General features: G+C 39.1%; 1 protein-coding gene across 1 annotated transcript in view; it reads right to left on the bottom strand.

Moving 5' to 3' along the window:
* The window catches only part of neb (nebulin), a 73,895-nt gene extending 48,067 nt beyond the window's left edge, over positions 1 to 25,828 (bottom strand). The window contains exons 1-52 of the mRNA XM_084724886.1: positions 25,743 to 25,828; positions 24,892 to 24,992; positions 24,457 to 24,549; positions 20,154 to 20,198; positions 18,662 to 18,769; positions 18,370 to 18,477; positions 17,964 to 18,068; positions 17,757 to 17,861; positions 17,503 to 17,607; positions 16,875 to 16,979; positions 15,463 to 15,567; positions 15,260 to 15,367; positions 14,689 to 14,805; positions 13,645 to 13,746; positions 13,451 to 13,558; positions 13,237 to 13,341; positions 13,022 to 13,120; positions 12,312 to 12,416; positions 12,082 to 12,189; positions 11,875 to 11,988; positions 11,564 to 11,761; positions 11,306 to 11,413; positions 11,085 to 11,183; positions 10,821 to 10,925; positions 10,475 to 10,582; positions 9,675 to 9,986; positions 9,348 to 9,554; positions 9,124 to 9,228; positions 8,902 to 9,009; positions 8,503 to 8,814; positions 8,127 to 8,333; positions 7,876 to 7,980; positions 7,614 to 7,721; positions 7,188 to 7,499; positions 6,195 to 6,401; positions 5,987 to 6,091; positions 5,771 to 5,878; positions 5,367 to 5,678; positions 5,035 to 5,241; positions 4,829 to 4,933; positions 4,589 to 4,696; positions 4,165 to 4,476; positions 3,817 to 4,023; positions 3,617 to 3,721; positions 3,364 to 3,471; positions 2,939 to 3,250; positions 2,526 to 2,729; positions 1,694 to 1,798; positions 1,494 to 1,601; positions 660 to 971; positions 343 to 546; positions 71 to 175 (exon numbers count right to left, since the gene is read on the bottom strand). Coding sequence (XP_084581012.1) covers positions 71 to 175; positions 343 to 546; positions 660 to 971; positions 1,494 to 1,601; positions 1,694 to 1,798; positions 2,526 to 2,729; positions 2,939 to 3,250; positions 3,364 to 3,471; positions 3,617 to 3,721; positions 3,817 to 4,023; positions 4,165 to 4,476; positions 4,589 to 4,696; positions 4,829 to 4,933; positions 5,035 to 5,241; positions 5,367 to 5,678; positions 5,771 to 5,878; positions 5,987 to 6,091; positions 6,195 to 6,401; positions 7,188 to 7,499; positions 7,614 to 7,721; positions 7,876 to 7,980; positions 8,127 to 8,333; positions 8,503 to 8,814; positions 8,902 to 9,009; positions 9,124 to 9,228; positions 9,348 to 9,554; positions 9,675 to 9,986; positions 10,475 to 10,582; positions 10,821 to 10,925; positions 11,085 to 11,183; positions 11,306 to 11,413; positions 11,564 to 11,761; positions 11,875 to 11,988; positions 12,082 to 12,189; positions 12,312 to 12,416; positions 13,022 to 13,120; positions 13,237 to 13,341; positions 13,451 to 13,558; positions 13,645 to 13,746; positions 14,689 to 14,805; positions 15,260 to 15,367; positions 15,463 to 15,567; positions 16,875 to 16,979; positions 17,503 to 17,607; positions 17,757 to 17,861; positions 17,964 to 18,068; positions 18,370 to 18,477; positions 18,662 to 18,769; positions 20,154 to 20,198; positions 24,457 to 24,528 — 7,452 coding nt within the window. The 5' untranslated portion in view covers positions 24,529 to 24,549; positions 24,892 to 24,992; positions 25,743 to 25,828. The remainder of the gene's footprint in view (positions 1 to 70; positions 176 to 342; positions 547 to 659; positions 972 to 1,493; positions 1,602 to 1,693; positions 1,799 to 2,525; positions 2,730 to 2,938; positions 3,251 to 3,363; positions 3,472 to 3,616; positions 3,722 to 3,816; positions 4,024 to 4,164; positions 4,477 to 4,588; positions 4,697 to 4,828; positions 4,934 to 5,034; positions 5,242 to 5,366; positions 5,679 to 5,770; positions 5,879 to 5,986; positions 6,092 to 6,194; positions 6,402 to 7,187; positions 7,500 to 7,613; positions 7,722 to 7,875; positions 7,981 to 8,126; positions 8,334 to 8,502; positions 8,815 to 8,901; positions 9,010 to 9,123; positions 9,229 to 9,347; positions 9,555 to 9,674; positions 9,987 to 10,474; positions 10,583 to 10,820; positions 10,926 to 11,084; positions 11,184 to 11,305; positions 11,414 to 11,563; positions 11,762 to 11,874; positions 11,989 to 12,081; positions 12,190 to 12,311; positions 12,417 to 13,021; positions 13,121 to 13,236; positions 13,342 to 13,450; positions 13,559 to 13,644; positions 13,747 to 14,688; positions 14,806 to 15,259; positions 15,368 to 15,462; positions 15,568 to 16,874; positions 16,980 to 17,502; positions 17,608 to 17,756; positions 17,862 to 17,963; positions 18,069 to 18,369; positions 18,478 to 18,661; positions 18,770 to 20,153; positions 20,199 to 24,456; positions 24,550 to 24,891; positions 24,993 to 25,742) is intronic.

Genomic DNA, 25,828 nt, shown 5'->3' with positions numbered 1-25,828 from the left:
TAAGGCCCAAATTTAATGTAATGCATGTATGAGAGCCGCATTACCCTTATGTGTTTAATTCTTTCCTTACCAAGCTGTAGTTGACATTGTTTGCTTTGGCTAGAAGAACATCCATAGCATCTGGCATGACATGGATCTTTGTCTTCTCATTCTCCCAGGCTTCAATATAGGCACTCTGCAATCACAGAAAGCAACAATATGAAAGCTCATTCATATTATGAAATTTAAAGTATGCATTTTTATGAGAGGAGAATTTCCAAATCATATCAGCATAAGTAGTTCAATGGATTTATTATGCATTCTTTAAACCTAACAGCACATCGAGGATTGATGATTTCATACCTTGTTCATAATATGAGCATTGGCCTTGGCCAGCACCAGGGGCATGTCTTCTGTGGTGCTTTTGAATTTGTAGTTGCTTGGGTGCTGACGGTACTTTTTCTCACTCAGGATCTCACCAGCTTTCTTCACCTTCTCAACATCCAGTGAACCTATCGGCACCCATCCAACACCCTGCAAGTTCTTCAGATCCTCCTTGTATACAGCCTGGGCAAAACAAAAAGGAGTTATTATGGTTAGACTTATTCCAAAACTTTCAAATTATACATTCATCGACATAAAAAAAATTCTACAGTGTAAATTCTAGGGTTCACACTCACATCACTCTGCAGGTCATATGCATGTCTGGCCTGGACAACATCATTGGAGTCTGGCAGGCAAGTCCAGTTGTGGAGACGGGTGATGTAGTTGGCATGGTTGACCTGAATCTGGTTCTTCTTGGCCAGTTCAAAGGCCATCATGTCCACTGGAAGGTGGAACTTGGTCTTGGACTTGTTGAAGTCCTTCTTGTACAGGGCATCACTGGCAATCTTGGCTGAGTTCAGAGCCAGCATGAGCAGAGGGTCGTCCTGGATGCTGCGGGCACCGATGTGGTGACCGACCTGCTTACGGTATCCTGTCTTGTACTTGTACTGCAAATGAGGAACAAAGCAACTGATTATAATATTATTGTAAATCAATTATATCAGTAGCAATATTGTTTTTGGACTTTGCTGAATAGCAGTTTCAGTATACATGAATCAATTTGTTTTTACTTATGTGAAATATTAGCATGAAATAGTATACTAGAATACAAAAAAACCCAAATATATTATGCAATAATTTGACCAAGATGTACTGCTAAAACAATAAAATGATGGTAAAACTTCCTACATGCTTTTCACATTTTTAGATTAAATATTATTTGTGCTAACTGTTAAGATTGGAAATTCAGGGGCGCCCCTCAGTTTGTAGGACATGCGTCTCTTGTACTGAGGCTGTTAGTCCTCTGCAGCGGCTGCTGGTATAACTCCCGCCTGCGGCCCATTTGCTGCGTGTCATCCCCTCTCTCTCTGCCCCCTTTCCTGTCATGTCTTCAGCTGTCATTATGATTAAAGGCAAAAAAGCCCAAAAAATAATCAAAAAAAAAAAAATTGGAAATTAAGTTATCTTACATCGCTGGCAATATCCCTGGAAGCCTTTGCTGCAATAATGGAAATGGCATCATTACGCAGGTCGTATCCCTTCTTCTTGGCATCTTCATTTGCCTGCTTGTACTTTTTCTGTGTAAAGGAAAAACATACAAAAAACACTCAACCTTCATCTTCTGAAAAATAGTGGTGTATTATGAATTATATAGACAACGAGTACTCACCACACTGTAGTTAACTTTGTTTGCTTTGGCCAGTAGAATATCCATGGCATCAGGCATGATATGGATGGTAGTCTTGTCTTTGTCCCAGGCTTGAGTGTAAGCACTCTGTAAAATATTTTTTTGTTTAGTTTTCATAAAAAATAAAAGAAGAAGAAGATTTTCGTTGGCATGCATATTTAAATCAGCACTAATCTTAGCAAAATACTTGGCTGATAACATTAGATAACCCCTGAATGTGATTTATCTTGCTGAATCTAGTCAAGCAGAGAAGGTCTTAGACAAAGTCGGCTGAAACCTTTTCTCAGTTTTGTACACGTTAAATTTGGGTCCAAATTATATTGAACAGATCCGTTCCATACTCTATAATAAAGACCCAAGCTGTCAGTTATCATAAAAGGGTCATCCTCAGACTGAGAGGCCATTCTTTATCAGTATTGTTTGCACTGATTGCTAAACCTTTCACTTTATGTGCAAGAAGCAAACAAATATTTAAGGTTTTAACATCAATTCAAGGTTCAAAGTCCAAGGTTAATTTATTTATCTTTCACCAGCAGAGGCCTTTACAATGAAATGCAAACTGCAGTGCCTTCATGCTACACACAAAACAAAAAAGTGAACTATACTATTTTTCATGCAGATGATGGGATTTTACTATTCGCAGAGCCAGAGTATTTGTGGCACTTTCTTTTAACACAATGGAACCATTTGGGAGATATGTGGGGTGAAAAATACATTTGAATGACTTACATGCTTGTCTGTCATGTATTACATTTACTCAAATGTACTGACCACAGGAAAATGTAAATATTTTGGAATATCAATAAATAAATACCTTGTTCATAATATGAGCGTTGGCCTTGGCCAGCACCAGGGGCATGTCCTCTGTGGTGCTTGTGAATTTGTAGTTGCTTGGGTGCTGACGGTACTTATGCTCACTCAGGATCTCACCAGCTTTCTTCACCTTCTCAACATCCAGTGAACCTATCGGCACCCATCCAACACCCTGCAAGTTCTTCAGATCCTCCTTGTAAACAGCCTGGGCAAAACAAAAAGGAGTTATTATGGTTAGACTTATTCCAAAACTTTCAAATTATACATTCATCAACATAAACATTTTCCACAGTGTAGTTAATTATGAGTTAAGAGTTAAAAGCTAATTATGGTGAAAGATGCTCCAAAACTTTCAAATTATGCATTCATGAACATGAAAACTTTCCATAATATAAATTTAGGGTTCACACTCACATCACTCTGCAGGTCATATGCATGTCTGGCCTGGACAACATCATTGGAGTCTGGCAGGCAAGTCCAGTTGTGGAGACGGGTGATGTAGTTGGCATGGTTGACCTGAATCTGGTTCTTCTTGGCAAGTTCAAAGGCCATCATGTCCACTGGAAGGTGGAACTTGGTCTTGGACTTGTTGAAGTCCTTCTTGTACAGGGCATCACTGGCAATCTTGGCTGAGTTCAGAGCCAGCATGAGCAGAGGGTCGTCCTGGATGCTGAGGGCACCGATGTGGTGACCGACCTGTTTGCGGTATCCTGTCTTGTACTTGTACTAAAAAAGCAAGAGTGAGAGCTTTCATAACCAAACTTTGGTGAGGGGGAAAGCATAAGAAATACTATATACAGTTGGGAGCACATTATAGAAATAACCACATAGATAATTACATCACTAGCAATAGCAGTGGAGGCTTTGGCAGCCTGGACAGCAATGGCATCACCGCGAAGATGATGGCCCTTCTTCTTGGCTAGCTCATTGTCCAATTTGTACAGTTTCTGAAGAGAGAGAGAGAGAGTATTCATTAAATACTGTACATGTTGTGGTTAGCATGGGGCACAATACTTTTCTTTTCATTACAAATCTTGACAGATCTGTGCAGAAATTGTGTAGGAAAATTAAGGTATCACACTGTAGGCCTACCTCACTGTAGTTCTTCTTGTTGTCTCTGGCAAGAACAATGCCCATTGCATCAGGCATGATGTGGATCGTAGTCTTGTCATTCTCCCAGGCTTGGTTGTAGGATTTCTAAACACAAAATGTAGTTGTTGGTTTGATATCGTAGCAATAAAGTTTAGAGAAGAGATATTTGTGTTATTTTTACAGGAAGTCTTCTCCAGTACCTTATCCATAATCTGATTATTGGCAGTGGCCAATGTCAGATCCATGGAGTGCATGTCCTTAGTGAATTTGAAGTTGCTAGGATGTTGACGGTATCGGCTCTCGCTCAAGATATTGCCAGCTGTTTTCGCTTTCTCAACATCCAATGATCCAATAGGAACCCATCCTATTCCTCTGATGTAGTTGTGATACTCATTCTTGTACTGGTTCTGAAGGAGAACAACAGAAACGGTAAGTCTTCATAAAACAGCACAACTAGCAATCGTCCTAGCTAATGGCAAAAGTATGTATGGATTTTAGTTATAATCCAACAATAATTTTAAGATGATTAAGTCAGACTCTCTACATACATCACTGGCGATGAACTGCATGTTACGAGCAAGCTCCAGGTTCATGGCGTCAGGCAGGACAGTGTAGTGGGAGATTATCTGCTTGTATCCAGCCATAGTTTGAGCAGCAGAGGCATGCTTGGCATGGACCACACTCATCATGTCCACTGGGGAGTGATACTTCAGCTTGGCCTTGTGGTAGTCCTTCTTGTAGTTCTTGTCACTCTGCATCTTAGCCACCTCCATGTAGTGAACCAGCAGAGGATCGTCCTGGAGGCTACGGAAGCCAACATGGTGGCCTCTGGCCTTCTCATAGGCCAGCTTATACTTGTACTGTGACAGCAAACACACACTTTGTCATTCACAGAGTCTGTCCTGTTCTAGAAATATGAATTTCAGCAGCTGTATTTTGAGTACTGGTTTCACACAACCTGTAAGAACTTACATTACTGGCAATGGTAGTACCAGACTTAGCAGCCAGAATTGGGATGGCATCAGCTTTGAGGTTATGGCCCTTCTTGGCCATCTCCACAACACCGGCTTTGTAAAGTTTCTATAAAAAGCATTAGCATAAGACAACAGTGAAATTAAACAGTGTTTACATTCACAAACTGACCACTATTAACCATATACAGTGTTAACTATTACAACTAGTTGATTTATCAGTTTCCTGGATTCCCCTTACATTGCTCATGTTGAGGGAATTAGCCTTGGCCAGGACAATATCAGGAGAATCTGGCATGATGTGGACTGTCAGTTTGTCCTTGTCCCAAGCTGCAGTATATGCTTTCTGTAAACAAAGACATAAGAAAAACAAATAAATGATGGTGGGCATGATTATTAACTACATCTTTGTAGCATTTCTTCAAAGGACATGAAAATATGCTGCACCTTGTTCATGATCTGGTTGTTGGCAGTGGCCAGAGTCAAGTCCATGGAGTCCATCAGCTTGCTGAACTTGAAGTTGGATGGATGAGTGCGATACTTGTGGTCACTCTGAATGTCACTGCCAACTTTAGCAGTCTCAACTGCAAGTGAGCCAATAGGGACCCATCCAACGCCTCTGACATAGTTGTTCCATTCAGACTTGTACTCCCACTAAAAAGAAATGTAAGGCCTCATGAATCAAGGGATCACACTACAATTATTAATTGTGTCTGTCTATAAATGGCTGTAATTATTGCAGTCAGAGCACAGCAGTAATTTTAAAATTTCAAACTCACATCACTAGACTGGGCGTTCATGGTGCGAGCAAGCACTAGGTTCATGGCATCAGGGAGGAGAGCATAACTGTGCTGGATCTGTCTGTATCCAGCCATGGTCTGAACAGTAGAGGCATGCTTGGCATGGACCACACTCATCATGTCTACTGGGGAGTGATACTTCAGCTTGGCCTTGTGGTAGTCCTTCTTGTAGTTCTTGTCACTCTGCATCTTAGCCACCTCCATGTAGTGAACCAGCAGAGGATCGTCCTGGAGGCTGCGGAAACCAACGTGGTGGCCTCTGGCTTTCTCATATGCCAACTTGTACTTGTACTGTAACAGTAAATAAACACCTGTTTACCATGTATGGTGGGTTACAGTAGATAAACATCATGATATAGTCCAGAAATGTATTTCTTACTTACATTACTGGCAATAGTGGTACCGGACTTGGCTGCCTGAATTGGGATGGCGTCTGCTTTGAGGTTGTGGCCCTTATTGGCCATCTCCACAACACCTGCTTTGTAAAGTTTCTGTGAAAACATAAATTCATGTGAATAACATGAAATGAAATATAATAAGAATTAATTAAAGCAAACAGAAAATAAATATAGATAATGTAATGTAATTCAATGCCTTACATTGCTCATGTTGAGGGCATTAGCCTTGGCCAGGACAATATCAGGAGAATCTGGCATGATGTGGACTGTCAGTTTGTCCTTGTCCCAAGCTGCAGTGTATGCTTTCTGTAAACAAAGACATCAGAAAAACAAATAAATGATGGTGGGCATGATTATTAACTACATCTTTGTAGCATTGTACTTCAAAGTACATGAAAATATGCTGCACCTTGTTCATGATCTGGTTGTTGGCAGTAGCCAGAGTCAAGTCCATGGAGTCCATCAGCTTGCTGAACTTGAAGTTGGATGGATGAGTGCGATACTTGTGGTCACTCTGAATGTCATTGCCAACTTTAGCAGTCTCAACTGCAAGTGAGCCAATAGGAACCCATCCAACGCCTCTGACATAGTTGTTCCATTCAGATTTGTAATCACACTGAAAAAAAATACAAATGAGGCAATGAGGTTATGATACATATTAGTTCTGAAGCTAAGAGCAATGACAATTATTTCCTTAAACTTTGCACAGATGTGTAAATTAAGCACACAATGTAGATTCAATGTACGTGCATTTTAAACATGGCATTGATACTAAGGCTGGGTTGCACCAACAAGGATGAATTTTTAAGTCCAATTAAATCAGGATTTAACTTTAAATTATGTTGCACTAAACATTTTAACTATCTTAAAATGAGGAGAGATTTAATTTAAGCCTCTCTTTAAACTTCAGTTTAGTTTTACCCGAAACCTAGATGAATTTTAATTCTGTTGTAACAAAAACTTTAAACTTAAAATTCCAATATAAAGTGTGATCGAATAATAACTTTTCTCAAATAAGAAATCAAGCTCCTCTGTCAAGCCGTCATGAATAAGCTAACTAGGCTAACTAAGGTAAATATCCCCCTCTCTTTTATACTTCCTCGTTCCCAAGAGCGTTCAAATTTATTTTTATGTCTCTACCTAAATTTGGCTGAGCAAGAAACTCCATTTAAATCTATTTTTTAATTTCAGTTTAAATCACTAAACTTGGATTTATTTAACAAGATCAGTTTTCAATTGCGCAGCAGAGCTCTGCTTAATTTTAAGTCTGGATGTATTCATTTTGAACCTAGTTCTGCTAAACTGATTAAAGCTAATCTTGCTGTAGATTACATTAATCTTTGATGGTGCAACCTAGTCAGAAAGGTATTAAGTCACTGATTAAACAGTCACTGCTACTCACGTCACTTGATTGGGTATTCATGGTGCGACACAGCTGCAGGTGCATGTTGTCAGGCAGAAGGAAGTAGTTGTGAGGGATCTTCCTGTATCCAGCCATGGTCTGAACAGTAGAGGCATGCTTGGCATGGACCACACTCATCATGTCTACTGGGGAGTGATACTTCAGCTTGGCCTTGTGGTAGTCCTTCTTGTAGTTCTTGTCGCTCTGCATTCTGGCCACCTCCATGTAGTGAACCAGCAGAGGATCGTCCTGGAGGCTGCGGAAACCAACATGGTGGCCTCTGGCCTTCTCATAGTCTTTCTTGTATTGGACCTGAAAGAAAAAGGTAAAGGAGTATGTTACGTGTAGATGATAGTGACAGTCTGGCTTACATGGAAGAAAATGTTGAATACAATCTGTGTTTTTATAGTTTTATGATTTACATACATTGCTGGCAATATGTCTACCCTGCTTGGCATGCAGGATAGGAATAGCATCAGGCTTCATGTCATATCCCTTGGCAATATCTTCCAGCCACTTGTGCTTGTAGTGACTCTGTGAATAAACAACAAAGTGTTAGGACAATGCTTTATGAACATATGATGCTGATATACATTGGCATTTCAGGCAAATCATATTCCTTTGACTACCATATTTGGATGATAAAACAGCATAACTTTGATTCCTAATAAATACAACGTGCGCTAACCTCGCTAAGTGTCTGGGCATTGAATTTAGCCTGAAGGAACTCGGGGCTGTCAGCTGGCAGATGATAGGTGTGCACGAACTTCTCGCCAGAAGCCTTGTATGCAGTCTAGAGGGAAGGAAAGAGAACAGTAAACCTGTGAATTCTTGTATGGTTATTGTAGGAGAAGTTTTGGTCCAACATGCATCAATATTTCAACACATTTTAAAAGATGAAAAGGCATTGCATTTTCTACAAAGAGAAGACATTCTTACATTGTCCATCTGCTTGGAGTTGGTCAGAGCCAGAGCCATGTTCATGGAGTCTGTCTTGCTCGTGAATTTGAGAGTACTGGGATGCTGGCGGTAGCCTCTTTCATCCAGCGCAACTTTGGCAGCCCTGGCCTTCTCAACATCCAGAGAGCCAATTGGGACCCACCCTGTGCCCTTAGAGTAGTTGTTGTAGTCTGACTTGTAGACATTCTGTGGGTATACAGAGAAAAACACATCCTTATCTCAATATTTGTAAATGAGTCAGTCATCACTGTGCATATTGCTTTCCTACTGTGTATATGATCAGCTTATTTATACATGGGGTTACATGTTAACATTACACCATGGTAATATATATAGGTGAAAAGTGAAAACATACATCACTCTGAATGTCCATCATGCTGCGACACAGCTGCAGGTGCATGTTATCAGGCAGAAGGAAGTAGTTGTGAGGGATCTGCTTGTATCCAGCCATGGTCTGAACAGTAGAGGCATGCTTGGCATGGACCACACTCATCATGTCTACTGGGGAGTGATACTTCAGCTTGGCCTTGTGGTAGTCCTTCTTGTAGTTCTTGTCGCTTTGCATCTTAGCCACCTCCATGTAGTGAACCAGCAGAGGATCGTCCTGGAGGCTACGGAAGCCAACATGGTGGCCTCTGGCCTTCTCATAGGCCAGCTTATACTTGTACTGTTAAAATGGAAAAACAGGTGCAATAAATAACATTATTGAATTCACTAACATTTGAATAGTAGTATAAGCATATTCACAACTCACATTACTGGCGATGTCTCTGGAAGACTTTGCTGCAAGAATGGGAATGGCATCTTCCTTCACTTGATGTCCTTTGAGCAGATCTTGACGGTGTTCGTAGGTGTAATAATTCTAAATAAAATGATCATTGGTGTTATTTTACAAATATAGTAACAATTTAATTCCTGTATACATTTTTCATGTGCACAAAGGCTGGAAAATAGTAGACAAGAATCCACGACTAACCTGGCTGATGTTGACAGCATTGTATCTGGCTTGCATCAGTTCAGGGGTATCAGCAGGGAGATGGTAAGTGTGCATAAACTTCTCTCCACTGGCCTTATAATCTTTCTGCGCAATGACAAGGAAGAGACTGATTAATGTCTATTCTGAAAAAGGAATTCAACGACTAAAATCATGAGATTTATATAAGAGCAAGTCAAGAAGTTATTCTGTTTCCTTCTCCTCACCGCATTCATGATCTTGGCATTGGTCTTGGCCAGCTCCATGCTCATGGAGTCAAGGGTGCTGGTGAATTTGAGGGTGTCAGGGTGCTGACGGTATTTCTTCTCATCCAGAGCTGCTCCAGCTGCCTTGGCTTTTTCCACCTCCAGGGAACCAATGGGAACCCAGCCAATTCCCTTGACTGAGGTCTCATAATCTTGTTTATAGTTATACTGGAAAGTAAAAGAGGAGGGTGAGAAATGCAAAGTATCAAACCTGTGGAAACACCATTGTTAATCAAGAAATGAAGTACATTATGATACAAATGTATGTGAGAGGAAAATTAAACTTACATCACTGGAGTTGTAGTTCATGGTGCGAGCAAGGTCCAGACTCATTGAGTCAGGCAGAAGACAGTAATTATGGTGGTGCTGCTTGTAGCCAGCGAACGTCTGCACTGCTGAGGCATGTTTAGCATGAGCCAGACTTATCATGTCTACTGGGGAGTGATACTTCAGCTTGACCTTGTGGTAGTCCTTCTTGTAGTTCTTGTCACTCTGCATCTTAGCCACCTCCATGTAGTGAACCAGCAGAGGATCGTCCTGGAGGCTGCGGAAGCCAACGTGGTGGCCTCTAGCCTTCAAATACGCCTTTTTATACTGGACCTAGAGGTTAAAGAGCATACAGCATCTCTAATTATTTATAATTTCAGGGGTGTCACACTCAATTTCATTCTGGACCACAAGAGCATTATGATTGTTACATAACTGCCTCTACATTTGATTATTATTGGTTTTAGTTAAAACTTCATAATCACTAACTAGCTCTGAAAGTAGAAGTCTAGGAAAAATAATGGCAAGCAAATATTCAACAGTACAACTACAGTTTATTTTAAACAATGAAATATACACAGTAATTTAACAAAAAAAAAAGAACAACAATTATGTTTCATTTTGGGTAGCCTACAGGCAAGCGCCACCTTTGTTCCACACACAGTATAGAACTCACTGTGCAAATTATCCTTTGCAAGGTCTTGCAGGCCAGATTTGGCCCACAGGCCTTGAGTTTGAAAAATGTGATTTAAAGAATTAATGATCATATGATGCAACAAGAAGTACTCTGAGGAGTTGTCTCAGGCTCACAGGAAACTTACGTCACTGGCAGCATGTCTGGCAGCTTTGGCAGCGACAACAGGGATAGCATCAGGCTTTATATCATGACCTTTAGCAATCCGCTCCTGCCAGGCAAGTTTGTAGTATTTCTGAAATGACAGATGAGAGATATAAGTAACAGAAGAAATGAACAATGAATAAGTTTGTCATGGATCCACTAAATATTCATATACACACACACTTTTGCACCTACATGTCTGTGCATACTCAATTTATATATTTGTACATATATACCATCATATTTGGGAGCAAATTAATTTAAATGTACACACAATTACTGCTTAAAAAGTGTGCTGTAAGAAAATCCTCAGTATTTTTATGGCTTACATCGCTGATGTTGTAGGCGTTGCACTTGGCCTGGAGGAACTCAGGGACATCAGGAGGCAGAGAGTACTTCTGATGGACCTCCTCCAGACCTCTCTTGTAGAACAGCTGTAGAGAGAGAGAGAGCAATAAAGACAAACGTCACATGCGTTGTACTTATATTGAAGTAAGGATAAACAATCTTTTCAAAGGTGCTCTTAGGAGAAAAAAGCCCAGAAGGACTTTTTCTGCAGAATTAATTATGACTGACTATGACGAGAGACTTACATCACTCCTCTGAAGCTGGTTGACTTTGGCCTGCATCATGACGGGGTGATCGTCAATAGCTGTGAAGGGGATTGTGTCTGGGTGTTGTCTGTATTTCCTCTGTAGGATACAAGTAAATTAACACATTATGTGACATATCTGGCCAGCTAACAGTTATGTATGTTTGTAAAAAAGTGTAAAGTGTGTAGAGAAAAACTGAAGCAAGGCTGTTGCGCACATACCTCACTGAGGATCTCAGCAGCTTTCTTATTCTTTTCCATATCCATGGAGCCAAAGCTGATCCATGGTGTACCTTTGGTATAGCTGTTGTAGTCAGACTTGTACTCATTCTATAACATACAAAAAAAACTAATTTAAAAGGTATCACTGGTGAATGGTGGTGAATCCACTACCACTACCATTCAAGTATAAGTTTTATTAAAGACAAAATAAAGCCAAACTGTATGCAATAAAATGTTATAAAGTCTTTCTGTGCTTACATCACTCTGGATAATGTTGGCTTTCTTGGCCAAGTCCAGCAGCACACTGTCGTAGGGAAGGTAGAAGTTGGTGCTGATGCTCCTGTACCCGGCCATGCTAGCAATCCCCTGGGACTTCTTGGCCAACGTGACTGACATCATATCCAGTGGCGTGTGGTACTTTGTCTTTATCTTTTCATAATCCTTTTTATATTCACGCTGTGGAAATACCAGTAAGAGATTGTTCAAGAGTGCTCTCTTCTCTCAGCTCTGGTGAATTAATATGAAGTGAAATGTAAGGAATTTTGTCCTATAGAAAGCTGAAGACTTACATCACTCTGGATTTTAGCCACGTGAACAGAGTGCAGGATCTTTGGATCGTCATTAATGCTCAGGGCTCCAACCATCTGACCCTTGTTCTTCTCATACTCCTTCTTATATTTAACCTGTAAAGAGGAGCAAAAGTTAATCAGTTACTAGATTAATAAAAATGTGCGTGATAGATAAAATCATGCCACTTAATTGTGTAGGATACTTACATCACTGGCGATGTTTGTGTGAGCACGGGCAGCAAGGATCGAGATAGCATCACCCTTAACCTCAAACTTTTTTGCTTTGGATTTCTCCCAATCATACTTATAACAGTTCTGCAAAGAGAGAAACACGTCGTTCAGCAAATTAAAAATATACAATTAAAGCTGATAGCAATCAAATTTTGGTGACTGCTTGAAATTAAGTGCACAGTATTTACAAATAAGCAGTTACTTACATCACTGAGGTTAAAAGCGTTAACTCTGGACTGGATGAAGAAGGGATAGTCTGGGGGCAGACTAGACTTGGTCTTTGTTTCCTCATACTTTGCCTTGTAGTTCAACTGCAAAGAGAACAAAATGATTAAATAATGTTTTATTTAAAAAATATGTTTTTTTTTCTGTATTTGTAGGGTACTGTTCATTGAACATGTAGTAATATCAAGATAAGACAGAAGTTTAAGTAAAGTGTTATTTGATTTTGTGTCACTGGAGGGCAGTGTTGTATTAGCTGGACTTTATCTGCGACATATTGACTGTTCCTTTCCCTGCCTCACCAGCCCCTCTCTGATCACAGGGTTTATTCTGGGCCAACTGAATGCTTGTTGCTATTTATACTACAGAGACATGGCTCTCCAGTTTCCATGGTGCCCACAGAAAGACAGCTGCGCTATGTGGATGATTGGGCACATTTTAAGGTGATCTGCATATCTAGGAGAATTTGATCTAGAGCATTAGCTGGTGATTGTTGCAATTTCAGTCAACAATTGGACAATATTAAAAAAAACCATTATGTTCACAAGAACCTTATGAATCACTTATATGATTTATTAGAACATACATACAGTGGGAAATAATTCAGATGAGTGCTGATGCATTGTAAGTTAGTGAGATTCTAACATATTTTGTATCAGTACTAAGAGGAGGTGGTCAGTGCAGTCATACATACGTCACTTAGCTGCTTGGCGTTGATGGCGGCTTGAACCATAACTGGCGAATCCACCACTTGAGTAAATTTCACTTTGTCTGGATGTTGCCGGTAAGTTTTCTGCAAACCATAAGATAAAAACATTTTGTGACATACAGTACATAAATATACCAAAACAAGAGAAATGTGAATCTATTTTAACACAAAGAAGTATTTTGTAGGGTAATAGTACTCACATCACTACAGTCTTGGAGCTTCTTCGAAGCTTCATATTCGGGCGTAATTGTTTGAGGGAAGAAACACCTTGTTTTTATGTCTTCATACTCAGCTTTATATGCTTGCTGCATGACAAAATATGAAAATTGTGAGAAAAGATATAATTAAGTATGTCATAAATTCTTAGACTAGTGACTTAATTTAGAAAAATGGAAAGGGAAATGCATTATTTACCTCACTCTTCATTTCCTCGGCTTTCTGGCAGTGAAGCATATAGAGGTCTTCATAGCTGCCAATGTAGTGGCCCTTCACCTCATTGTCATACTTATCTTTGTAATGTGCCTGAAATAAATCAAAATTGATGTATTTATCTAGAAATAAAAACAATAACATAATAGGTTTATAATAAAATAAAGTCTCATTCTTACATCAGAGAACTGTTTAAGTACGGAATCCATCTGAAACTTGGGCGTGTCACAGTAGTTGATGCTGAAACCCCTGGATTTCTCATAGTTGGCTTTGTACACTTTCTGCAAAGGAGATATTAAACAAATGATGAAGAGAAAAAACACATAAATTATGATCAGTAAATACAACAATCAAACACTGAAAAATACATGAACAGCTCAACAAGTCCTCTGCCTATACAATACATGAAGTGGATGTCAAACTCACTGGTTAACTGCAAACATGTCAGTAAGACTGGTAACTTGATTTCATTACATCCTCTTTGGTATCAGCCAACTGACTCTATTCAAGAGGGCACTGCAAATTACTTCCAGATGGTTTTCATTTAGCACCACTAATATGACAATCCACTTAGAGCATCTTCATGTCAGACACGAAATATCACCCACAACCACCTCAATCATTTCAGCAGTTATCTCATTTTTTTAGTTAGTGGTCAAACATTATGGAGTCATAGGACTACCATGACAAAGAATAAATCTGTAAGAGAATAAGGCAATAAATATGGAAATATAAAAAGTAATAAATAGGCATATTAAAAATAATAAAAATAATAAGCATATCATGTATTTATCTGCTTACATCTGTATATATTCATTTATATATCCTTTAAAAAACATACAAATGTATTTTTAAATATATTTTACTCTTCTTTGCCTGTACATTTTTAAAATAAAGTTTCTATATAATGTCATGTATTTATTTTTATCCCTTTAATTCCCTTAACTGAAGCCAGTTGATTGACAGCCTGGCCCCTCAGGGAACAGCAAAAACATTTATTTTCTTATTCTTTTGCAGATTTAGTCTTTTTACGGCACTCCTATTACTTCATATAACAAGAGTAATTTTGTCAAATTTGCACAAGCAGCATCTTTGTCTTCACAGAAAGCAGACATGAAGACTAGTAATGCTAGATTGTTACAGTACTACTGTACTATTTCTTAGAGTAGACAGCTGTGATCAGACATTCATCTCTATGTAGTGGTCTTCTGTCAGGCACCTACATCACTGAGAATGGTGCCGGCATATCTGAGCTGTCTGAGGAGAGGATTCTCTGTGGCGGGGAGCGTGTTGTAGTCAGACTGTGCTTTCGTCTTCTCGTATTGCTTCTTGTATTGGACCTGAAAACCAGAAACATGGGGAATAGTGTGAGTTAGAGGGTTTATTCACACAGTTGATATACTGACGTTGGTACAGTCAGACATAGTAGAGAAACACGTATGTCTGTATCACTTTCTAAGATGACGCATGTTTGCATTGTGTGTGAGTGTGTGGGTGGCTATGAGGTATACAGGGACTGAAAAGCCTCATCACGTAATCCTATATGTTGTTATGTGGGAATACTGAAACTACACGCTCAGTTTGTGATTGAGAATGAACCAAATGTAGATCACACAGTGCATGTGTACCTAGGCACAAAACAGTCTGATCCCTGCGTCAGAGAGGATTCAGTGTGTTGACTCACACTCTGCTTTGAGACATAGGTCAGCTCTTTGTCGTATCTTCCACATGAGATAGGACCTATAAACATACCCTGATACCTTTGTGTGTGTGTGTGTGTGTGTGTGTACTTACCTCGCTGGCAGCAATACGAGCTTTCTTGTTTGTGTCATAAACGGGCGTGTCTGTTTGCATGAAATAAATTTGGTCTTTGATGTCCTCATAATGTTGCGTGTATCTCCTCTGAAAAGAGAAGCGACACAACAGTTAAGACACAAAAAATTCCAAAATAATAACTTTATGAAAATAATACTCCTCGTGAAATTGTAAACTCTTACGTTGCTAAAGTTCTCCATCGCCACCCTGGCAGTGGCCACGTCGAAGTATGGTGTCTCGCACCACTGACCCTTCACGTTTTTATTGTAATCTTCCTTGTACTTAAGCTGTGGAAAATAACAAAAATCAACATTAGAAGATGTATTTTACATATGAAAGATCTTGTTATAACATGTACAAGATAGAGGACCTTATTGAATATCTTCCTATTCTGTTTGATAAAACACATCAGGAATGACTGGAATCCCTGTAACATCAGTCTATTGTTGGCCTCTCCCTTCCAGCTTAGCGTGGCCAGTAATATCAGAGAGCAGGTGGCCAGTTATTCCTAGCAGTGGCTTAGGGTTGGTTGGGAACAGTGGGCTGTGTTTCCATGTAGATGCACTGTGCAAAGTGCAGGTTGAGCCTCTAAAATTTTCCTGAGAAGCAAGAGGTTTATTATTCTCCTGTGCTATGACGACACATCCTGAGTTGAAGAATATTAACTGACCCTTAAGAGAGGAGAAGATAAGTAGTGGCATATAAACCTCAGTGTCCCCTTCTAAGAGTGCAGGAGAACTTAAGGTGGCTGTGAAACTCGCAAAAAACATGAAAGACCCTCACGAGAGTCAGTGTTTGGTTTGTCCACTTTGGGCCACTGTAGAAATATGCCCTTAAAACATGACGGCCTTCATGGAAGAGGACCCATGCTCTGTAGATATAAATGTCTCATTCTAAACTAATGGAAATACAACAATTCTTATTTTCAGGTGATTAGTACACTAATCAATAACAATGAATATTATAGTAAATTTCTGCCATATTCTGCCAATTGATTCTTGTAAATCTTACACACTGAACCTTGAACTCCTAACAAATCCAAACACTCCACATATAATTTAGGACGATGAGAGATATAATGATACCAAAAACCTAAGGTATGATAATACCCCCATAAAAAGTCCTTATCCTTAATCCTTAAGGTCCTTAAACACATAATAAATATGATGTGTTTTTGTTTAAATAAAAAATTATCAAAATGCTACTGCTTTCCTTTCTCAATACAATAAAATAAAAGCAGCATGTGCAAAAAATTGGCATGAATTGTTTTTGGCAATGAATTTTTGAATTATTATGTACAACTGCAAAACAAAAACAATGCAGCAGTCAGCAGCAGTTCTTTTAGAAAATAGAATGAAAAAAAAATTAACCATGTGATATCGCAGCAGAGTTAATCAGTGTCCGGTTCAGTATTGAAACATTTTTGATCATGATATTGGATATATTCTTACATCTCCAATGATGATGGATTCTTTAATATAGGCTATAATAGCCACTTTTCTAACTTTGTTTACCTCTGTTCTCCTTTGTTTCTTAAATTTGTTTTACACTTATATTATATGTCTGATAGCCAGTTTTAAAGTGGTCTGCTTACATCACTGCGCTGAGTGTCCGCTCTCTTGGCCAGCTCCATTTCAGGAGGATCAGCCAAAGAGGTGTACTTTGCCTTGCGCTCATCATGACCCTTCTTGTAGTGAATCTGTGGGGGTACACACACACACACACACACACACACACACACACACACACACACACACACACACACACACACACACAGCAGGAGTTGAAATTTACTGAGGTGGTTAATTCTTCAACATCAATAGTTGACCTTCGTGCACAGTCTGCCTCAGACAGATCATATCTACACTGACTGGTGATTTTCCTACATCAGCAGAAAAGGTTAAACGCAGCTGTGTTCATAAAGAAGGAGGGACACAAATGACCATTTTAATTGCCTGCAGTGTGAGTGGAAATTGCTACATATGATATGTCTGACTCAGCACAAACAACTGGACCCTGAAATGAGCAATATAAAGGCAGAGAAAATGTGCTTGTCTGTGTGATGGATGCTGAATGTCAATCTGCCAGCAAAGTCAGTATGTGTGCATTTTTCACCTTGCAAGTATTTAAACCACACACAGGTCTGGAATCTGAATGTTGCATAACATGAATTTTCATGTACTGAAGTTTAAATCTGGATGTTTTCAGTAAAGTCAACTCACATCACTGAGAACCTCCTGAGCCTTGGCCACCCTGCGCAGCTCAGGGCTGTCGCTGTATGGGTAGAACATGGTCTTCTCCTCATCCCAGGCCTCGGTGTAAAGTTTCTGAACAGGGTGTAAAGTTATGAGTTACTCCACGCATACCAGACATTTTTTTATTTCAAAACATACACTCAGGTGTTTTTCTAATGTCAGCAAAAGAAATCTTCTTTTTGTACATAGAATTCAGTATTTTAATGCCACATTGTGCTTACTTTGCTGTAGTTAGCAGCATTCTTCACAGCCAGGACCAACTCAGGAGCATCAGGAGGCAGCAGGTACCTGTCCTTGGTCTCATCCCACTTCTGTCTGTACAGGACCTGTAAGTGATAAGGCAACACCATGGTGTTAAACACTCAAATTGCATTATTATTATTATTATTATTATTTTTAAATATGGGTATATTGTTCAGGTAACTCACCTTGCTGATCAGGTCAGATACATGCTTGACGTGGGTGACCTCTTTGGCCTCACCATCATACAAGCTTGTTGTCCGAGCCTTATTTCCCTCCATGCGGTATTTAACCTTATAATGATACATGCAGTTTCTTATTATTCATGACTATAGAAGCATCAAATCAAGGTTGAACAATTGAGTTTCTTCATCTTTTCTGCACACCTTAATTTACCCAAAGAGAGCATCACAACGAGTTTGTTCAGCATACCTGCTCTACATTCATACCGTCACACTCAGTCTTTTGTTGACAATATGATAGTTTAATCTAAGTCATTTTACAGATTCAAACCAGCAGTCTCCATTCCCATAACCTTCCAACCCTCACCCTTAAACTTTAGATAAGATTTAGATTTGCTGTCCTCAGTTGTACCTCACTGAGCTGCTCCTGGGCCTTCTTGATGCGAATCATTTCAGGAGTGTCAATGATGCTAGCAGGAGGTGTCCCTCTGGACAAGTCGTAAGCTTGCCGGTACTTGTTCTGTCAAGGAGTCAATATTCATGATATACATTGCAATGAAAAATTCTTAAATAAAGTAAGTCACAAAAACATTCAAATGACTTTTTTTTTAATAATTAATTAAACTACTATGTAAACAACTATGTACCGTTAAAGCAGACAAAAGAGAACTGATTTAGACTCAAAACCCAAATTTGTTGCTTACATGGCTGAACTGCTCAAGCATCTTCTGGCTGTGGGCCAGGTACGGAGTCATGAACTTGGAAGTATCCACCTTGACCTTCTTCCTGACTTTTCTGGTGGGCAAGCCAGACTGGAGGAGAACAGAGTTAGAGGTAAATATCCAACTAACACAGGGGCCTTGGCTCCTTAATTACAGGAAACATACTGGCCATGGAGTAAAACTACCTCCACTTACAACAGGGCTTTCATCACAGGCAAGAAGAACAGCATTTTAACAAATATTTATCAACTATTGTAGAATTCAATTTTGTTGATTATATTGTTGTTGAAGACAGGCTACTTACCCAGCTGATATTAATCTGTGTGAGTTTGCAACATCTATTACTCTAATAACTCACCTTCAATAACTGACCCTTCTTAAGTTCCATCCCTTTTCACTCTGTGTTCCAATGACAGTTGGACAAACTTGGTACATCAGACAACTTTCTCCTTTCCTATTTTGTGTACTTAAATCTTAGCTGTATTATATAAATCTAGGGCATTACTGCTCAGCATTGTCTCCAATTTATTCCAGTGGAAACTTGCAGTACTGCAGCAAAAAGTCCCCCTGCAGCCCTTAAAGCATGAGCTAGGCTTGTCTATATTGAAAAGAAAACCAATTTTTGTTGATTGATAAAATATGTTGCTGTGGGACCTGTAAAAGCGACATATATTCATATCTTAAATTTGCTAATGTTAGCAAAACACTAGCTTACTAGCTAGCTAATCTATATCAATAATTATTTAAAGTTTTGCTGAAATTAGCTTCCTAATTAGCTAGTGTTTTGCTAACACTAGCTTATCTGAAATGTGACCCAATAGATCACTTTTACAAGAAAAGGAGAATGTTGACCGAGGTACCACATTTGCTCAACTGTTATTGCACAGGGCAAAATGGGGCAGGACTTAGGAAGGGTCAGCTTCAGGGATTCAAGTCAAGACTTAAAGGGATATGAATAAATGAGTCAAAGATTCTACATGGAACTAAAATAGTAAAGATAATGGCATGATTATGAAATGAGATCAGACTGGATGAAGGTTGAGTGAAGGACAAACAAAACCAACACCAGTAAAAGGGAAAGCGCTGAATTAACTGTAACATCTACAGTATCTATGAGCATTTGGCACTGCATGCAACACCTGCAACATTTATACATGAGGGCTACAGTATCTCAGCTTTTGGGAGGTAAATTCACAGGGAAATACATTAAAAAAATCAATTAACTGCCTTAAAAGACAAATTAAACTGAAGGATTGCAAAAAAGAAATGTTCATGCAAACTTTTGAACTGATTTCAAGTGGTGTTATTAGCTTTAAAGCCTTTAACATAACTCTGTGCCATCAATGAAATAACCAGAGAGCAGAATATCCATGGAGGCATGCAGACAAGGAGGGGGATGCACCATTGTCAAGACAAGAGAGGGATATCTTGTACTGTTTGACAGACTGCTGTTCCTTGGGAGGAGGTGCTTTACCTGAAAGGACTGAGTCTTTGTCTCAGTGCGAGTCATCGTTGTAATCTGCTCAACATATTACAAATATAGGACACACTCTGGGGTTTCAAAACTGCCAGAACAAGTTATAGGAGAAACAGCATAGTAATTTTATTGGATTGAGGGTGATTTTTCCCCAGCTCTGGTGCTCATCAATTACTGACACTGACACTCCCAGTAAACCTCGTAGGAAATCGCTCTACTCTGAATCACATTCATAGCTGTTCTGTCTAATGCCCTCAAACAGTTCATGAACTGCAGAAAGCAAAGCGTTGTCATAAGGGATCTTTGTCCTAACCTGTGATAAACTGATTCCTTCCCCTCAAATAGTGTCACTGAAATCCTCAAAGGTGAATGTATTGGAATTGTTACTGCAGTATCATGAAGCCTGTGTTATACAGTGGAAGGAGAAGCATTAATAACCTCTGTGTTATGTGAGCCTGACCGCTCTGACCCTTTGACCATGTCACCAACACCAAGCGCTCACATGACAATAATTCTATTCTTTTTTTAATTCATCGACCAATTTTCCTGTTATCAGTTGCTACAGCACACAGCAGTACACAAGCTGTTTAGACAGCTTCATAATCTCCATGCCTGTTCACACAGAGGTTTAAAGGAGTGGTTCACCCAAATTACAGAAAACAGATTTTCTCACTTATAGAACCTCTGGTAATATCTAGCCATGTAGATAGTTTTGGTTTTAGTTCAAAACATTTTGAGACAAAACTTTAGTTTTCTGCCTTTACTTCAATATAGTGACATTGAATGAAATTTTATTTGTGCTGAATTGAAGAATAGCATTTTAAAATTTCAACAGCGCCTTACAAGAATATCTTTGTTACACTGAATAAGAACACACTATAAACAAAAACTTAAAAATATAGGTGTGCAACACTTTTGTTTTGCTCCAATTTTTCATGAGTTGAAGTAGAAAATCTAAAAATCAAATTTTGTTCACAAATAATAAAAGGGCACTCTAAAATGCACAATTTTATCTTGCAAAAAGCCATTTATTAGGGCTTGAACTATTTCACATAGTGCTACAGTTACCATTGCCCAGGAGGGCAAAGTCATAATCAGTCATGCTCTGCATCTGATTGGCTTTCCCTGATATTTTTACCCTAACCCTGTCATATCACTCTTCATACTTAAACCTAACCCACCCAACCAACAAAGGCAACAAGCAATAGCCACTTTATGTTTTGGTGAGTGTTTTCTTCCAACAGACAGAAAACTACTAACAGTATTATCCAGATAAATAATTGTGCTGTTTCTGGAAGGAGATTCTGCTGTTCAGAAGTGGCAAATATACACATAATCTTCACTAAAGTGGAAGTGCAGATATGTGTGGAAAAGGGCTCTTGTAAAAACAGAAGTATTGATTCAGTTTCTTAACTTGAGTAAAAATGAAAAAGTACAGGCTCTGAAATGTGCTCAAAGTATAAAAGTAAAAAATAACCCTCTGAAGGACATTTTTACCAGCTGTTTCTGTGTAAATCTAACTGAACCTCACATCATATTAATATAATTTGGGGACTATTGACCTTAACCCATTCTAACTTAAAATACATTTTAGAAAATTATATATCTATCTTTGCTCAAATGTGCAAATCAGTTCATCTTCAGCGGAAGCTGCTTCTAAAAGTTCTTTGAATTCAGGTGTGTCCTTTTGTGTCTACAAGTCTGTCCTGCAGTGATAAAAAGTTTCTCACAGGCAGCTGAAAGATTCTCTAGATGTGTTTTCTCCGCAATCTTGTCTCACTCTCTATCCATTTCTTTTTGTGCTCTATTTTATGTTGTTTTTGTCTTGTTTTGTCTTGCACGAATTGATACTCCAAGGACCTGTCTTTTTTATGTGCTATTGTCCCATCCATCTAGGTTGAAATAATCTTGATGTCGGGAGAGTAGTGTGCAATGACACATAATAATAAAATGTATTAAAACAAAAGTAACAAGCCTTTTTGAAAATGTAAAGAGCAGAAGGTACAGGTATTTGTATTAAAATATAGGAAGTCAGAAAAATAAATACTAGTAAAATCCAGAAAAATACACTTAAGTACAGTAACAGAGTATTTCTACTTAGTTATTTCTCACCTCTGTTGTTGCTGAATTTATTAAATGACATTCTTCAATGCTGTGAGCACCACAAATAAAAATCCCTTTCACTTGACTTTTTTCAGAATTTGGATAAATCACGTATGTAAGGGGAAACTGTTCTTTTCATTCGAAGCGCCTCAGACTACAGTAACTGACAGCATTCGCACACAGAGCATACTGTTCCATGAATAGCCCGTCTAACTTACAGCCTGCCTGAATTTCACTTCCCTATACTTAGATTCATCACAGTCAAACATTTACAGTCACATAAGGTTGAACATTTTGAGATATGTGGCTTTGGAGGCTAACCAGTAATCCTTCAAATGTACCAGAAATCTAACCAGAGCTGAGAGAAAGAACATCTCAATCATTTTGATCAACATTTGTAAGAGGCTTCGATATCCAAATCTAACAGACAGGAGAGAACCATAGGTGTAGATGAAACACTCAGCCACCACAGATATTACACATCCCTTCAAAGCAATGCAAATACGACCGCTCTGCCACCCATCAGGTGGTTTTTCCATGCATCCACCTCTCCTAAGCAAATTTCTAGCACTGTGACGTTAACAAGCTCCAGGCCATCAGAGTGTGATTTACAGCACGGTGGCTCGTCTCATTTGCCCTCTCTCTCTCTCTTCCCTTCTCCCTCTACTCCATCTCTCTGCCAATGTGCCGTAGATGTCCTCTTCTAAATTTGTCTGAATGCCAGACAGAGAACTCTACACTTCACCCCTTAATGACCTGAGGACATCAGTCATTTTTAAGTTAATAAGAAGAAAACGCTCATGATCAGAATGATTCATGAAGTAGATCATGATTAAATAAAACTTCAACTTTTCTAAATAACTGTATTGTATTTCTAACTATGTGCATATTTTCATATACAACCTGAGCAGCACTATGTTTCTCCCCATTCTGTAGATTAAATAAGAAGCCGTCTTACCATTTATCAAAACAATGCAACTTTTCTCCACAGTGTAGATGAAAGTGCTCGTGAAATCAGAGTGTATTGAACTTTGAGGGTATCCATCTGTCCCGCCTCCCAAACGATTTACATCTTTGCAGTAAAGATAGTAAATCTGTTTGAAACAGTTGATATGTTATATGGGAGTTAAACGACAACAATGATTGCTTGGTCATTCAGACTCTCCTATAAGATATCAGCAACATTAAGTATGGACAAATACAAGGCTAACTTTAATCCTATTTCACCAGGAAATATGGGATTAACCTGTTAGCCTTCTGTTTTCACTCTTCCATTGGACACTGACACGGAGACCTTCAGCAACACAGTAATTTATACACATAATGCAGCATGAAAACATCCTGAAATCTTGGGGATATGAGGTTTAATCTGGAGTCAAATGTGACTGGAGATTGTTGATGAACACTAAATTATGTGATTGGTGCGAAATGAGATGAAAAATTTACAGTTCATTTGAAACAAAAGACAAAATGGTCACTTCCAGAAGCTGGCACACCCCCAAATTGTATGTAATCCAATCTTGCACTATCTATGCTACACAGGAAGGATACCATCATAATCTGGGTACCATTACAAGGCTGGAAAATGTGTTCATCAATAGGTTAGATATGTTGAAGAAGATAACATATGACCTGCTTCAAAAATACTATGAAATTAATGTTGTTAAGTCATTTGGAATCTGTGGAAATGAATGACGTTATCTTGTGCATCTGACAGTTGAGTAATGATTACGTCACTAGACTCCATGTATAATGTGTGGCTGTCTTTCACAAGGCAGGGCCTCTGGAGATGGTATGTGTACCTTTATAAGAGAACAGAAAATGTCCCGGTAAAAAATTCTATCTTAAGTTTGAAATAGTTTTGATTTATAGTTGCCTGTTAAGGGTAATCCAGGACTTAAAACCCATCAGAGGGTGTCCATCTGAAACAGGATCCCTCAGCAGACATAGGCGACTGGTTCCATGAACTGCTGACTGGAGGGGGTCACTAACTTAACTATTCATAGGATCTGCAGATCCTTTAGATAATCTCAATCTGCAGAATCAAATTAAATTATATCTCAGGTTTTAATCATATCTAGGCTGGAAACAACAAAGCGAATAATATGTGTAATATATGTAATGAAAATAAACGAAAAAAAACTTGTATTTTACAATTAATTATTGTACACAACCCAGTCAGAAGACATCCACTTACCTCTTCCACAATCTCCTCCTCCTCCTCCTCAAACTCCTCATATTCCTCATATTCCTCCACAATTTCCGTCATTTTGGGACGGTTTTAGAGGATCTACATAAAACACAGAGGACATTTTCAGGCATTCATTCATTACACTCTGGATGAACAAGGTTTGGATTTAAAAAGGAAAACATATCTTATTGCTGAAGCACGCAACTTAAAAGTGTAGCAGAGTTATTTTGAAAGTCGTATCATTAGTGCCAAATCACAATGTCAAAGAGCATTTACTGGGGCTTAGGCAAGCGATCAAAGGACAAAAGCACCAGCGACATTTTAGGATGCTGGTGATGAACCCATTTACCCTATTCAAAATTAGAAAATAATAAACAACAAAAACATTCTAGAAAAGCATAACACCAACATACTGATGTTCAACCAGTGTGCATGCCATACCAGCGAAAGATTCCCGCAGTATTTTCTGACAGTAAGGAAGCCTCACTTGCCATCCACTAGGGTCTCAAACTGATAGTCCAACTTTGTGATTTGCCCCAGTCCTAAACAAAGTAATGAAAATGTGTGAAATGCCTCAAAAACTGTGCAGCAAGTGTAAAACAGTAATTACAATGGAAGAACTGCAGATTAGGAAGGTGAGACACAGCATGGATTATAACAGGCCTCTGCCTTTGACTGTGTGACGGACAGCCACCCCTCCTCCCTCACTTGCCACAACACAGTTCAAAAAACTGTGCCTCCCGTCTGAAGGCTGGCGACAGCTGCCCAACAGTGCTTCAGCTATTTGACATGTAAGCTAATGCCACAGCCTGATTGGTTGACTCTGTTTAGCAAACGGAGATGCAATGCCTTCTGAGGCTGCAGGTTAAATATAGGATGACATACTAACTGCCTTTTTTTAGCACTTGATTGCCCTCTCTTTGAATTAAAACATAATTTTCTCTGTAAAACCACAAGAAGAAAGAGGTGGAATAGCTGAGGTACGAGGACAAAATAGCCAGACAGGTGCTGAGATTTTGGAAAGAAGACAAAATGGCCAGACTGCTGCTGAAATTTCAGATATATCCAAAGGTAGGCCTGGTCTGATCTTGCTTGAGTCTTGCAGTTCTGGGTTGTTTAGTTACTCCTTGAAGGTGCAGCAGAGCCTTCAAACTTTTAATTCCTCAGTCAGCTGTCCTCTCGGATCCAGATGGAAGCAGAGGATGGAAATGATGAAAGTCCAAGCAGATGGAAAGCCATGCAGGATGTAGAAAATATGGATATTTGGGCTTTTTCTCCCTTTCTTTGCTTACCAGTTATATTAAAGTTTAATGGTCTCCCAAGCCGCCAAAGCCTCCCCAGCTTCCCTCCAGAGAAACGCTGGGCGACAGCACACAGC

The sequence above is a fragment of the Lutjanus erythropterus genome, chromosome 8, assembly GCF_056507025.1.
Source record: "Lutjanus erythropterus isolate fLutEry1 chromosome 8, fLutEry1.hap2, whole genome shotgun sequence".
NCBI classification, from domain to species: Eukaryota; Metazoa; Chordata; class Actinopteri; order Lutjaniformes; family Lutjanidae; genus Lutjanus; species Lutjanus erythropterus.
Note: the sequence above shows the minus strand (reverse complement) of the source record. Positions and strands in the feature narration are given on the sequence as shown.